Source organism: Mesitornis unicolor, unplaced genomic scaffold (genome assembly GCF_000695765.1).
Source record: "Mesitornis unicolor isolate BGI_N332 unplaced genomic scaffold, ASM69576v1 Scaffold49479, whole genome shotgun sequence".
Classification (NCBI taxonomy): domain Eukaryota; kingdom Metazoa; phylum Chordata; class Aves; order Mesitornithiformes; family Mesitornithidae; genus Mesitornis; species Mesitornis unicolor.
The window spans coordinates 1-13,393 of record NW_010210251.1 but is presented as its reverse complement, the minus strand read 5'-3'; the positions used below and the strand labels follow the sequence as shown (position 1 = coordinate 13,393).

General features: G+C 36.7%; 1 protein-coding gene across 1 annotated transcript; it reads right to left on the bottom strand.

Moving 5' to 3' along the window:
• Positions 1-680: 680 nt before the first annotated feature.
• LOC104547436 (tyrosine-protein phosphatase non-receptor type 2-like) lies at positions 681-11,081 on the bottom strand (the record flags this gene model as incomplete). The annotated part of the gene is made up of 5 exons (XM_010193115.1): positions 681-835; positions 1,348-1,485; positions 2,683-2,781; positions 3,384-3,484; positions 10,991-11,081. Coding segments are annotated over 5 exons (459 nt in total), but the record flags the coding sequence as incomplete, so codon positions are not given.
• Between the last annotated feature and the right edge of the window lie 2,312 nt (positions 11,082-13,393).

Here is a 13,393-nt window from a genome sequence, read left to right as displayed (position 1 = left end):
AAAATTGATGGGCCTGCATTACCCCAAAAATTTAAGAGCTCAATAGCTCCACCTCAGAAGTCTACTACAGTATATGCTGTGCTGTTCCTCAAGGCATTTCTGCATTTTCTACCTAATGTTGCATCCAAACACACAGATATCATGAAAACTGCATCCTTTGAAAGCAGAAAGTTTAAGATTAGGGGCCAGTATCAGCCAGACAATTCCACAAAGCCTTTTCGGTAGTTAGAAAAATTTGACTCAACTTTCCAAAAAGGAAGTTACTCTTTCTCAGGTACAAGCTTGCAAGCACTACTCCTCTTTTCCTTGCCTTTGCTGTCAATAAACAAACAACTAAACAGAAATTCTTCAGGTCAGTAGGAGAGAATTTCATCTAAAACTCTTCTTACACTGAATATATCAAGGAACAACACGTAAAGTTTTATCATGTTGATCTCATGAGGGAGGTTTCAAAATAACAAACGTTATCTCAAAGTACCATTAATAGTTACTATAAATTCAATTAATGTTGACCAAGTATGAAAATGTTTAGTTGTGTAAAACAACATGCAAAGGAACATCTTCAAGCTTTCCTTTCCCAAATCCATTGACAGACAACCTCGAATAAAACTTGCCATACTAGCACTTTCAATTAATATAAGGCAAGATTTATAGGGAGAGAGAATATCTTACAAGACATAGCTGGAACAAACAGACAAGCTCTTCAATCCTGTCTTCAGCTCTGAAACAGAAGCAGCAAATTCCAACCCAAGCTCAGGCCAGGAACAATTTTTTTGAGCTTAACTTGATTAAATTGTCAAAGTGCTTAATTTTTAAGAGAAAAGGATGGTTGGTCCTGTGAAGCAAAAGGGGAGGTAAGCAAGAGGAGATAAAAGTTACCTGTCTACAGGTGGTAATCACCCCTCCCCCCAAAAACTTAAGGTAGTTGGACTAAATTATATGGAAAACTAAAGTTCCATTTAAAAAAAAAAGTTATTACTAAGTCTGATTTCTGATATTCAAGGGAAATCAGAATTTTCAACTCCTAGGTTCCTCCCTTTAGGGTATTTCTTACAGCTCCTCCTAGAATCACCACTACCATCAATTACAATTCAGCATGTTAAGGTACTGCCAAATGGAAATAAGTATAAAAATTCTCAAGCTGTTATCTCTATTAACGTATAGATTAACTCAGCTATCTCACTTGCTTATATGCCACAGATACATCTTAAAAATTATGAGAAGCAAAGTGCATTAAAATTTTCAGTATAAAAGCTCAATCAAACCTGCAGTGACAATATGCTAAAACGGTTTTCATTACATACTTAAGCCCAGGAGTATGAGCTATACAGACTGAGAAAAGCTTACGTTGATATTTTCTAATTGCAGTAGATGTACTGTGTAATAGGATTTGATGTCTTCAGATACTAGCCTCACACGGAAACCTGTTTCACTGAATGTCATGACTTCCTCTTCTTTTGTTGGCCAGTATTGTGCACACTTCACCTATTTTTTTAAAGGTGAGAGAAAAAAAAAAAGAGGAGGGAAAAAATCCAGTTAAGTATGCTAGTATCTTGAGCTCCACATACGCAGATTCTAAGACCCCATTATTCAATACAGTAGACTCAAGTACCTGCTCTCAGTTTGTTTTCAATAATGTTTACAGCCAAGTTACTACAGCTGTTTTAATGGCTATTATGCATTTCAGCTTTATCTCTGTAGGCTCTTTCACCGCAGGGCTAGCACGTTTTGAAATACACCTTAACCTTTCTCCCTCTCCCCTCTCTAGTTCTCTACAGTGAGCAGAGATCTTGACTCAGCTATTTCAACAGCATTTCCCCACTCCGTTTCTGATGTGCACACCAGCACATTTAATAACTGATGTAACACATCCAGTTTTCCCAAGGCTTGCTGAACACTGGAAGAAACTACTGAACAAAAGAATGAACTAACAAAGCAATGCAGAACGGTCCCTTCCTTTTCTGTTATTCCTCTTGCCCAGCACTCAAACTTTCTGTAGAAAAATTTCTGCATAAGAAAATCAGTGACTCTTTAACGGACTAGTCAAATCTTTTTCACTAACGAGTCTACTCTGAAGAAAAACCATAAACTTCAGATGAAGTTTATGCATGCACATAAATGCATATAAATGCATGCATTATAACTAAAATACAAGATGGGTTTAGGCACATCAGCAGAAAAACTGCATCATAACACAAGAGTGGTGTATTCTGCACGTATACTGTCAGCTGCAAAGAATCAAAAATAACCAGATCAGTTTGACAGTTGCTGGGCAGCAGCTTGTCTTTGTCATTACGAATGGTTAAGATCACTATATAACAAATATACTACTCTGTTAGATCTAGAAGAAATAATCTAAAGATACTTGAATTCAAATTTGTTCTCCCACCTTCCATTTTCTTCTAGACCATCTTACACTGCTTTTACTCCCTCTTATTTTTACCTGTACATCCTCCTTTCTCAGGACGTTACTTTTACCATTATGGATGTGTATTTATTAGAAGCTGTGTTCACTAAACTGAATTTTCTGTCTTGGCATCACTTTGATATTGTATTAAATACATGTTATGCCATACGCCACTGAGAAAGTCTGTTAGTTCTTTTAACATAACAATCAGACATTGTTCAACTGTATTAAAACTATGTGGCTTACTTAACAACTTTAGGTCTAATATTACTTACCGATTCTTTTTCAACAATTCTGTTCAGCATGACAACTGCTTTGGTTTGTTGCTGCCATACCATTAGCCAAAAATGGCAACATGTATTAGGTAGTGGACCCTGCATAGTTAAAAAAAAGCGTGTGAGAACGTATAGGCAAAGCAGTGTTTGAACACAGTTAAACAGTTCACCGTGTGAAACAGGAAGAAGTCTTCCTCTGAAAAGTTTAAACAAATTAAAGGCAGAAATGACAAGCAAGAAAGTAACCACACCGCACAGATCATTGCGGTACTTAAAAGTTGTCTGATTGAGGTTTTTTTTAAATCAAACAACAGAACAGCAAGAACTCAGGGAAGAGATGTTTCAGTTTGGGCATCAATACTATTGTGCTGTTAAAAGAAAAGGCACTGGCAGGCAAGCTCAGAAGATACAAGATTAAATAAGGGGTAAAGTATCACTGCAATTTCCAAAAGAAGTGAACAAAAGTGCAAGAGATATTTGAAAAGCTGTATATGCAGCAGATTATTTATACTTAAATATTCCCTTTAGATTTTTCTTAAAATATAAAATAATGTGTTCACAACTAGATCAAGCAGGGAGTTAGTATGAGATATAAATAATTAAGAGACAAGGAACCATTCAAACACAAATTATGACTGTACAAATCCCTCTCCTCCAGATTCTCACTCAATTACTAACCACCTAGTAATTGGACTACTTACCTGTGTTAAAATGTAGTATCTCTGGGCTTCTTCTATGACCACTAGGCTGGCATTGATATAGTCATTCTCGGCGTTCTGCAGTTTTACACGACTATGATCATCTAAAATTCAAAGAAAATGAAGAACTAATGATGCATCCATCTTGACAAATACTCTCTAACAGGCAAGCTTAGGTTTGACAAGCAAACTGAAATAAATTCTGGAGTACTAACCAAACGACAAACTACAAATATACATGAAACTAATTTCTCATGTTAACGACGGTAACTGCCTGTCTCCTTCTCCCCTCAGTACACCATCAGAGTAATTTCAGGCAGCTACTAATAGAAGCTGCTCAGGAAACTCAAATACCCAGTTTTCTTTTTAAAAAAAACAAATAAAACAACCTTCCCACACATGCCAAAAGATGCTCACAGTCATCCCTCAACAGTTGCATTTCATTAATACAACAGCACCGCAACCCACACCAGGCTGCACTCTTGTCCTGTCACACCACATCACTCCGCTGCATGGTTTCCCTAAAGTTCAGAATGCCAAGATTTTTGGTGAACTCAAGTTTTATACATTGAGGTAGAATTATAAAGTTACAGTCACACAGCCAAAAAAGTATCTACTTGTAATACTTCAAACCAAGCAATTTATTTTTTCCTGTAATTTATTGTTTAATACTATACAAATTAAAAATACTAAAGAAGAGGTACATGCGAAAATGAACCTATTTATCATTAATCTTCCAATTAAATGAAATCTAATCTAATTGCACAGCTTCAGTCACTCACAATTACACATGGAAGACAGATGATTCTCCTATTTATGGCGGAGGCAAGCAAAGGAGTCCATTTAAAATTCTAACATTAATACGAGAAAGATTCTCAGACTGTCATACTAAAACACGGCATAATAAAAAGCTGCTGTGGCTGTTCCTAGAACCTTTTAGTATCTGATTTATTGTCCTCTAGGAGACATTTAGGTAATCAGACTTGTTCACAGTAAGTAATCCTTCAGCCATTTATTAGAAAAGTATTAAATAAACAGCATTTTTAGTTTAAAATCTGTACACAGCTGCATGCCAGGAAATGAGAACCAACTGACTACAAACCCCATGAAGCTCAACTGGCTAGACAGACTGTTTACGAGAAGAATAAATAAAAAATAGCCAACTAAAATGAATTTAAGAGACTTCAACACATTCAGGAAGAGGTTCTATAAAGAAACCCACGGAGCTGAGTGTGAATTACGGTGCAATGTCAATTTTTAATCTACATTCACCTGGTCTAACCCACAAAACTCATTCGAGGTGCACACTGATGGCACAGCTGTTGTTAAAAAAACGTCAGCCCACTTCTCCCTCTCTCATGCCCACACCAAAAGGCCAATTTCCTTTTGACAAGCATCTTGGTAAATGCACAAAATCCATGAGCAACTACCAAGCATCCCATTCAGTGCAACTATGATAGCTGAACTCTGACATAAGTCCCTAAATCACACAGTTTATCTAAGAACTTCATGAATACGACCCCAGATAGGCAAAAAGCTGATGGGAATAAAAAAATAGTTACCAAATTAGAATCTTCTTCTATGGACCACCCATATGATTTTATAAATACTTTCCATATGTTTGGAAATCTGGGAAAAGTAAATTTACTAAATCTTGATCTGCGCCTTTATACTCTCCCTCATCTATCTGCTATTGGCAACTGTTAAAGAGGATCTTGCTGGATTCAAGGGAAAATGTCAACAGTAAATTACTTTTTTTTTTTTTTGAAGGATTGAGATTTGGGGTTGTTATCCTACCTCCTTTAGCTGCTAGCTTTTATATGCAGTCACATACAGATGTGCAGAGAAACAGAACAGAAATATGCTGAAAACCTATTTTTAATATTAAAGTATGAGAAAGTTATGGTTTCATGTGTTTTCATTAGCATTCCAGCTGTAAGGCAACACCATCTTGACTTTCAGGAGTCTTAAAACAATTTATGATACATCTGTATGAAGAAAAAATATTATCAAAGCCAAGAAACAGTAAAAGTGAGACACATGTGCATTTTTAAATAAAGTATATCTCTTTGTATTATTTTGACTGGATAGGAAAGTGTTACTCCTTCCTTTCATGTATCACTTTATCTGAAATGTTTCTACTGGAGAGAAACCAAGACCTTTGTAAATATTACATGTCATTTGCCAACAGGAAAAACTTAAGATCTTGTTATAGTAAATCACACATACCGGTACTAGTGTTCTCGGAAAGATGACGTAAGCAAGCGCTGTTAACAGTTTAATCACCCAGCAGCAGCTGCTGTATTGCTGCCAGGAGGAGATAACTGCAGAGGCTCTAATGAGGTTTCTGACTGTAATCCTTACACACATTTTCTGCATTATTTTTTTCCTTCTAATAAATTCTGCTTTGTAAATATGACAAATAAAATCTGAGTTTTTTTAAAGGCCCTTTAACAACTACTTCTATGCATAGACAGCCTTCCTCCTCCTCTCCAACTAAAGCAGAGGCGATCCTACAAATACACTGGCATCCACTCCACAGGACAAAGCAAGCCACTAGAACATATCGATTTTCCTCCCTTCAAGAGAAAGGGTTCCTGAAGGACACAATGACCTGGAAATCTCAGTCAAGCTCTGACTTGCTCTTCTGAATTAAATGAAGCAAGCCAACTTTTGACAGTGAGTTAGCTGTAACATATATCCCACATGTAAATTATTTCCAGTACAAAGTACTTCAGATTTATACGAATGATAAACCTATCTTAACTCTTATCTTAAAGATTTATCTTAAATGTTGCCATGCTCACAACAGCTAAAATATAGTACTCATTTTCTGAAGTGCTAATTCCCCTATTTCAACAAACTATGCAGCTTGAAAAGGAAGTGGAAACCTTAAAAATGCTTCTCATTCTGGCTCCTGCACGAAGAAAACTACTCCCAGAACGACCCTGAGATAAGCAAACTCTTATTACCCACTTCAAGCAAAACCCTGTCCCACTGATATCACTGACAACACTCAAATTAAGGCCAAGATTTCACATTATATATGAATTTGCCCACTCCCTGCTAAAAATAAAGTGACATATGCAGTTAAAACCAAGATAAGAAACACTTGGCATTTTACATCATACAGTTCTTGCAGCTGGTTACTGAAAGGTTTTTATTTGAAAACAACTGCGTTTCTAGAAGTGAAACCACCGCACAACTTAAAAATTATCTTTTATCCAAGAGATGACTCTGGCTCCCCAAATACAGAGCTATTAGCAACAAAGGAGGTTGAGATGCTACTTAGTGGATTAAAAGAAAGTCATAAATAAAACATGTAGCCATAAGCCATCCCAATCACCTAGTCTGACCCTTTCCTGCCTGCCAACAAATCCTCTTCATTTCACTAATCTAAATCTAGTCTATCTGAGCTGCTAAATCATTCAAATTACAATACTCTGCCACTAGACTTAGAGTGCCAAGTTTCAGAGGTAGCCTAAGGCAAAGGGAAGGCACAGTGACTTTTCCTCACCCTGCCACTGGTTGTACGCAATGAATGTCATCGTATCAATCATAGCCTAGGCCAGAACTGAAATACGTGCATAGCTACTGCACATGAACCTTATTCTTTTAAGCAGTACTGCGAGGAAAAAAAAAAAAGATACAATAAAGTTTAGATCAGTATGTGCTATGAAATTCCCCTCTTCCCCAACCCCAAAGAAAGAAGTATCTCTAAAAGCAGCATGTTGATTTTATTTATACCATGTTTCTGGTAACAAGATGTTTTAGAGAGTCATTAGATAACTTCATAAAAATCATCAATGTCAGCTTCCAGTATGGACAACTAGAAGTGCAGTAGGCTTATTTTGGACGCAACATCTCCCTGTTCTCAGCACATACACTCGAAATACAGGACAGAATGGGAACATTTTCGCAATGATAATTAATCAGCACTACATACAAAACCATCCACGTCAGCTCCAACTCTGTTCCCTGTAGAGCACAATACCCTTTCATGTTCCCCTCTCCCTGGTATATACTCTGACAACTGTAAGCCTGTGGTTGAAAGGTCCAACACAAAGTCTACAAACAGCCACAGAAAGAAAATAAGATAAATCACTATCTCTCAAGATCCTCCAACAGTAACATTATCTATCAGGCGAAAATGTTCAGATGACTCAAGATTACAAAGGAAGGCTAAAGATAAAACTGCACAGCCACCCATCTACCCTGCAAAAGCAAAAGGAAAAAAAAATCCTGCCAATTTTGCTGAGGGGATTTCCTTCTTGCCTCTAAATCTGAGAACACAGTAAGCAGATCTCCAAAGGTGTTTACAGTCAATCTGAGACACTAGACTCCTCTGGTATCAACTAAGGATAGGATTAAGGAGGAAAGTAATTAACAGAAATTTTAAAGTTTTGTTGAATTTATCAATAAAGAAGAATAATCTCACAAGCTATTTTCTTCTTAACAATGTTTTCTGAGAAATGGTTTCATCTGTCAGGAAATGACTGGCTGTCAAACCAAACTTACTTCAGATTAACTTCCTGTTTCAATAGTACTACATAGCCAAAATATTCCTCTCCCTATTCTAGATTAATACCAAACTGCTATACCGCTATTTTTTTTGGCTAGGCAGTAACTCTTGAGGGTTTTTACCCAACCAAACTTACTCACACCATAGCTCTTAGCCAACAAAATAGGACACTAACAAAAATATTTATGAAACTGGAGACAACGGGAAACTCAAATGCAATGGGCAAAGATGATTAGCCTTTACCAGCTAACAGAAATCATTTGTTACCTCAAAATGTATGCAACGGATACAAACTGGTTTCACTGTACCTGTCCTGTGTATTATGGTTGAAACAGGGCAAACCAACCCAAAGCATTTTTTCCTGCACTTGTAATTGATTTTTTTTTTTCCATAAGATAGAATAATCTTTGCACTTCTTCATACCACCTCAGATTTTAGACCAGCTTGGCTGCTCTCTAGATTAACAAATCATTTTCTGACTGCTATGTAGAAATAAAACATTCTCATCAAATTGTATCTCATGTCTTACGATATGTTTAAGTAGCTAGATCTTCAAAGTTTAACTGCTAGTTCTGAAGGCCTTTGACTATTAGAAAATTTGTATTATCACCTGCTTTTCACTTAAACATTGTTAAAGAGCAGCAAGACTTGCAAAGCAAAAGACTGAGATATTAAGATTCTGTAAGACAGTCGTCTTGCACTTCCGCAATGCCAATTCCTTACATACACGCACCATGAGTAGATGTGTTCGCCACAGCTTTTACCCCAGCTGCTTTGAAATTTGGGTGCTGCTCTCTTGGAATGTTACTTATCATATATTCCCTTCTAGGTCTCTCACCATCATTACAGAAACAACTACGAGGCACATTTGAAAACACACATGTAAAAACCAAAAGGGACTAGTTCAAACAGTGTTTTTCTCTTGTTCTCATACAGCCTTGCCCATAGTGCTCAGTTGTGCAGGCTATCTTGGTGCCCCAATTCAAACCTTCTTTCTTTCATAAATGCTAAAAACTGAGACGTGCCTCAAAGTCCACCATCTTAGTCCAGCCATCATGTTATACATCATGTCAAGTACCATGTAATGACTCTAACCCTTTCCTGAGCCCAAGTACTACTTCAAGACTAGATTTCATCTCTGTCTCTCTGCTCTTGCACAGAGTTCAGGGACTAATACAATCACATAATTAATTTCCTCCTCACTAAACAAGCATTTTGGAAGCAGGCTTTGCCATGATCAAGGCAGGGATGTTTGGTGCTCTTCACTACTGTAAAACGCATGCCATGATTAAGGAAAAATTCTACAAAAGAACTACAGGAGATGAATACAACTAACACCTCTAAAATACTACTGCAGACACTAATAGATGCTTTGATTTATTTATTTTAGAAACACTCTTTTTAAAAAGAAAGAAAAGCACAAATGCGTTGAAGGTAATTTGCCATTCTCTTTGCAGTAGTGCCTAAGAAATTACATCCATGGATGGGAGAAATGGTAAATGCATGAATATAGGTACAGGATATTTGACTTGGGAATAGAACTTCCGTCTCATGGGTTCAAATCTAATTTCCTGCCTTCTCTCCTTACAACCTTCATCCTAATTTAGGTACAAAACAGAAAGTGAACAGAACATGATCTATTTTACCACCAGTAAGATGAGAATGCTGTGCTGTAACAGGACAGCAAACCTGGGACATGGAAGTACCTCTGCACAGATCGACAAAGGTCCAGCAGTGGCCAATCTCCCTTTGCTGAGGGTACAGTGGAAGTTAGCAAACCTTGACCAGCTTGAGGTGTCTTCTTCAGAGCTGTACATTTCTCAAACAGACTATAGCAGGGAATGCCATGCAGACACTGTAGAGGGGCTGTACACTCCTAAGTTGAGTTTCATCAGAGTACAGCACTGAGATTCAGCATTAAGCCAGACTGGATCCACTTGGTGCAAATACACAGTTAAAGTTCACGTTCTGGCAGCGCTGCATCTGACCAGCATGACTCAATTCAAGACCCTTTCCGTGTAATTTTGAGAAGTGCCATGCACATGCTGTTACCACAATTTTCAACTGGAAACAAGGAGTTCAGCACTTCTCCAAATCTTACCAATGGTATTCAGATTATGCTCTCAAACAAAAAGCCCTAATATGCCAGCAACCCTTCAAAAATTCTAGATCTAGCAACAGGACTTTTATGAGTTTCTGGTGCTCTGGGAAACTAAATCATACTAAAGAATACACAAACATTTAACCTCTTCCAACTTCAGTATTTCGTAGAAAAATTAAGACTGTACTGAATCTATTTCCTAGTCTTTTTGGAAGTGATTTACAATAGATTTCTCCAGCTATAACTACATATTGGTAATCTGTTGCATACATGTCTTTTTATAATAATTTTGGATTGCAGTTTCTAAAGTAAATGCTGTTGAAAAAAGTCCACAACACGTCAGCAGCAAAATAGCTGGTAAAAAAAAATAAAGCCACTTTCACATGAGATACAAGCTCATTATGTGACAAAGACTATTTTATGTTAGTTAGTAAAATACAAAGCACTCCATGCCATATCTACTTGCATTGAGAAAATTAAACAACTTTATGCATACATTCTTCCAAAAAGGAGAAAAAGAACAAAATCTCAAGTATTTTTTTACGCAACAGTAGAAATCCTGTGGCATTTATCCACATGTTCTTAAAAACATGCAGAATCAGTTAGTCCAAAAGGAAACTGTTAGTCAAGGGTTGTTAACTTAATTTCTATACTCAGCAGATGTTGTTTTTGTAACGACAGATAAAGTGATGTTAAACAATTTCCTTATGAGAAAAGTATTACTTTGCAGCTCACAAACATTTACCTATATACTAGCTATGATTTGCAATTATCTCTCATTCACCCTTCAGCACAATGAGTTCAACCAGAAGACTTTTCTCCCTTCTGTATAGCCATTTGTGTATGCATTATAAAAATGCATTTATTGTAGGATACAAGCCTACAGAAATAAACAAAATACGAAACCTACAATGACCATGATTTATTAGTAAACCAGCTAAGTAAAAAGTCTGGAAAGTGTACTGTAATTACAGAAAAGATACTTACAAGGACTAACATCTCTGTATCTGTTTCGATTTCTGTTTTCTGGATATTTTGCAACCTTATGAGGGTAGTCACTGGATTTATGTCGAATTTCCTTTAAAAGACAAAAAATGCCATTTACTTATAGCCAGTAAGCTGATCAAGGTTAGTGTTCTACACATCCTATTGTAAGACTTTCGAGCTTATTAATTAATCAGAGTTATTAATAATTAACATTTTTAAGCCAACCTTTACTACACCTAGTGTTACTTCACTCAGAAAACATGAGTCCCATTCTTGGCCAACATGTTGCCATTTAGATTTTCCCACATTTGGCTAACACCACCGAACTAATGTAAGTGCAATTTGGTAAGCAATTGATGTAGCAGAATAAAAGAAAAAAAGATCCCAGATATTTACTATGCTTACAGTTTACATCAGACTTGCACGTTATCTCCTACACTAATAAGAGACTCAGAGAGACAGAACCCACAGCAATATACTGCTAGCTCCTTTACATCAACTGGAAGCATAAATCCCCACAAAGGTAACTGAACCAGTTAATGATTTTATGGCTGCTGTTAACGCCCACAAGATTATTCTTGGTGGTTTGATGGTTCAACTCATATAGCTGTAGTTAAACATGATCCAATACGAAGAAATAATTCTAGACTCACAAATACCAATGTGAAATCACAGCCTACTTCTCGTCAGACGTTAATACAAACCTTTCAATAATCTACATTTGGAACATACTAATTTCAGACACTGTTTTAAGAATCATATTGTTCACATACTCTGAATGTTCAGCTTTTTAATTTTTTTGCCTCTGTGTGTAATCTTTTCCACTTCCCTTAGACATATTTACCTCATGTATAGGACTGAAAACACAGCTAAAGTGCTACCAATGAGTAGCCTCCAATTAACTGAACTATCCCTTTATAACTCTGTGCTGATGCTATCTCAGCAGACATGTTGTACGATATAAAACTAACAACATTTTATTTTTAATTCTCCTTTTGTTTCTAGACGATGTTGCTACATATGATCATTATGACCTAAAGAGCGTTTAACCTTCCCTTTACAACTAAGCATTCTATAGTCTTCTCTGTTTCCACCACCTTCTTTGTCTTCTTCCCAGACAATGAACACAACCAAAAAGGACTTCAGTGGCAATCTAACATGTAAGGAAGCTCCATTGTTTAGCCTCTGGTCTATGACAATACTGAAGTACAGTGCCAACCTCTAAAGAATCTAAAGCACACTGTGGAGCAGCAACGGTGAGGCACCAATGCTCTAAATATTTGTATAAAAATCTCTTGATCTGTGAGACAATCAGGGTTTTTAAATTTATTTTGATACAGCACACTGAAACTGGTCTTCTCCTCTAGCTTATATGGCTTACAAGCTTTGGGAGCAACCACATACACATTGAATGAATGCATCTGGCAGGCACTAACAATCAAGTTCCCATGAAATGCAAATCCTGTATTACTCCATAACAGTATGCAACATATTTCATTTCTAAAAGCACTGGCAGTCTATGTGCACCACAGAAACAGACCTGTAATTTGGTCAAGACACATTAAAACAGCTAGAAACACTACTATAGTGATGGGGGGTGCTTACTAAAAAGAATTAAACTTAAGCAAGTTTAATGACTACTTCTAAAATCAGTTTTCCCTCTTACGATCCAGTCATCACAAACTGGAGAAACAAACCAGACGCCACATAAGGCTATTACAAAGGAAAAACTTGCATTTTAAAAAAAAAGTGAAAATCAGTATTATTTCTTCAGTCATTAATTCAGATTGAACAGTAATCAGCATGAGCATTCCAAGCTTCACAGGATTTTACCGTAAGTCTTGACAAATTCATGGAACTGAATGGCAAATATACAAAACTGGTCTCAGCAAGAATACTGTATTTTTTTAAGCATATCTGTATTCTCTGGACCTAGTATAAAACAAATGTGTTAAGTACTCTGAAAAAATCCTGAGCTCGCAAAATCTACAGAATTGGGAAAACATCAAAACTCTAATACAAAAAACTCTTTTGAAAAATTTACAACACAGCTGTAGCAAAATTAGGAAATCTATAGTCAGAGTTTAGGAGAAAATTTTCTCTTCAGTTTACTTTTCCAAGTATAACTAAACGACATCAAAACGGCTTGTGAAGGCTGACTTACTTGTTATATCACATGTAACGTGCGTGTGTGCTTTTTTTACCTCATGAAAAACATCGGCTGCAAAGTTCTTCCCATGCACTTTTAATCCTATTAATTTAGCCCAGTTTCTCTCTGATATCCCTTTTAAAATTCAAACCACAGTTCAGTTCCATAGTACGCGTCTAGAGATAACGTATTTGAAATACACAGACCCGGTTAAGCCATGAGTGCCCCGCCGCCAGCACCCGGCTGAGGGGCCC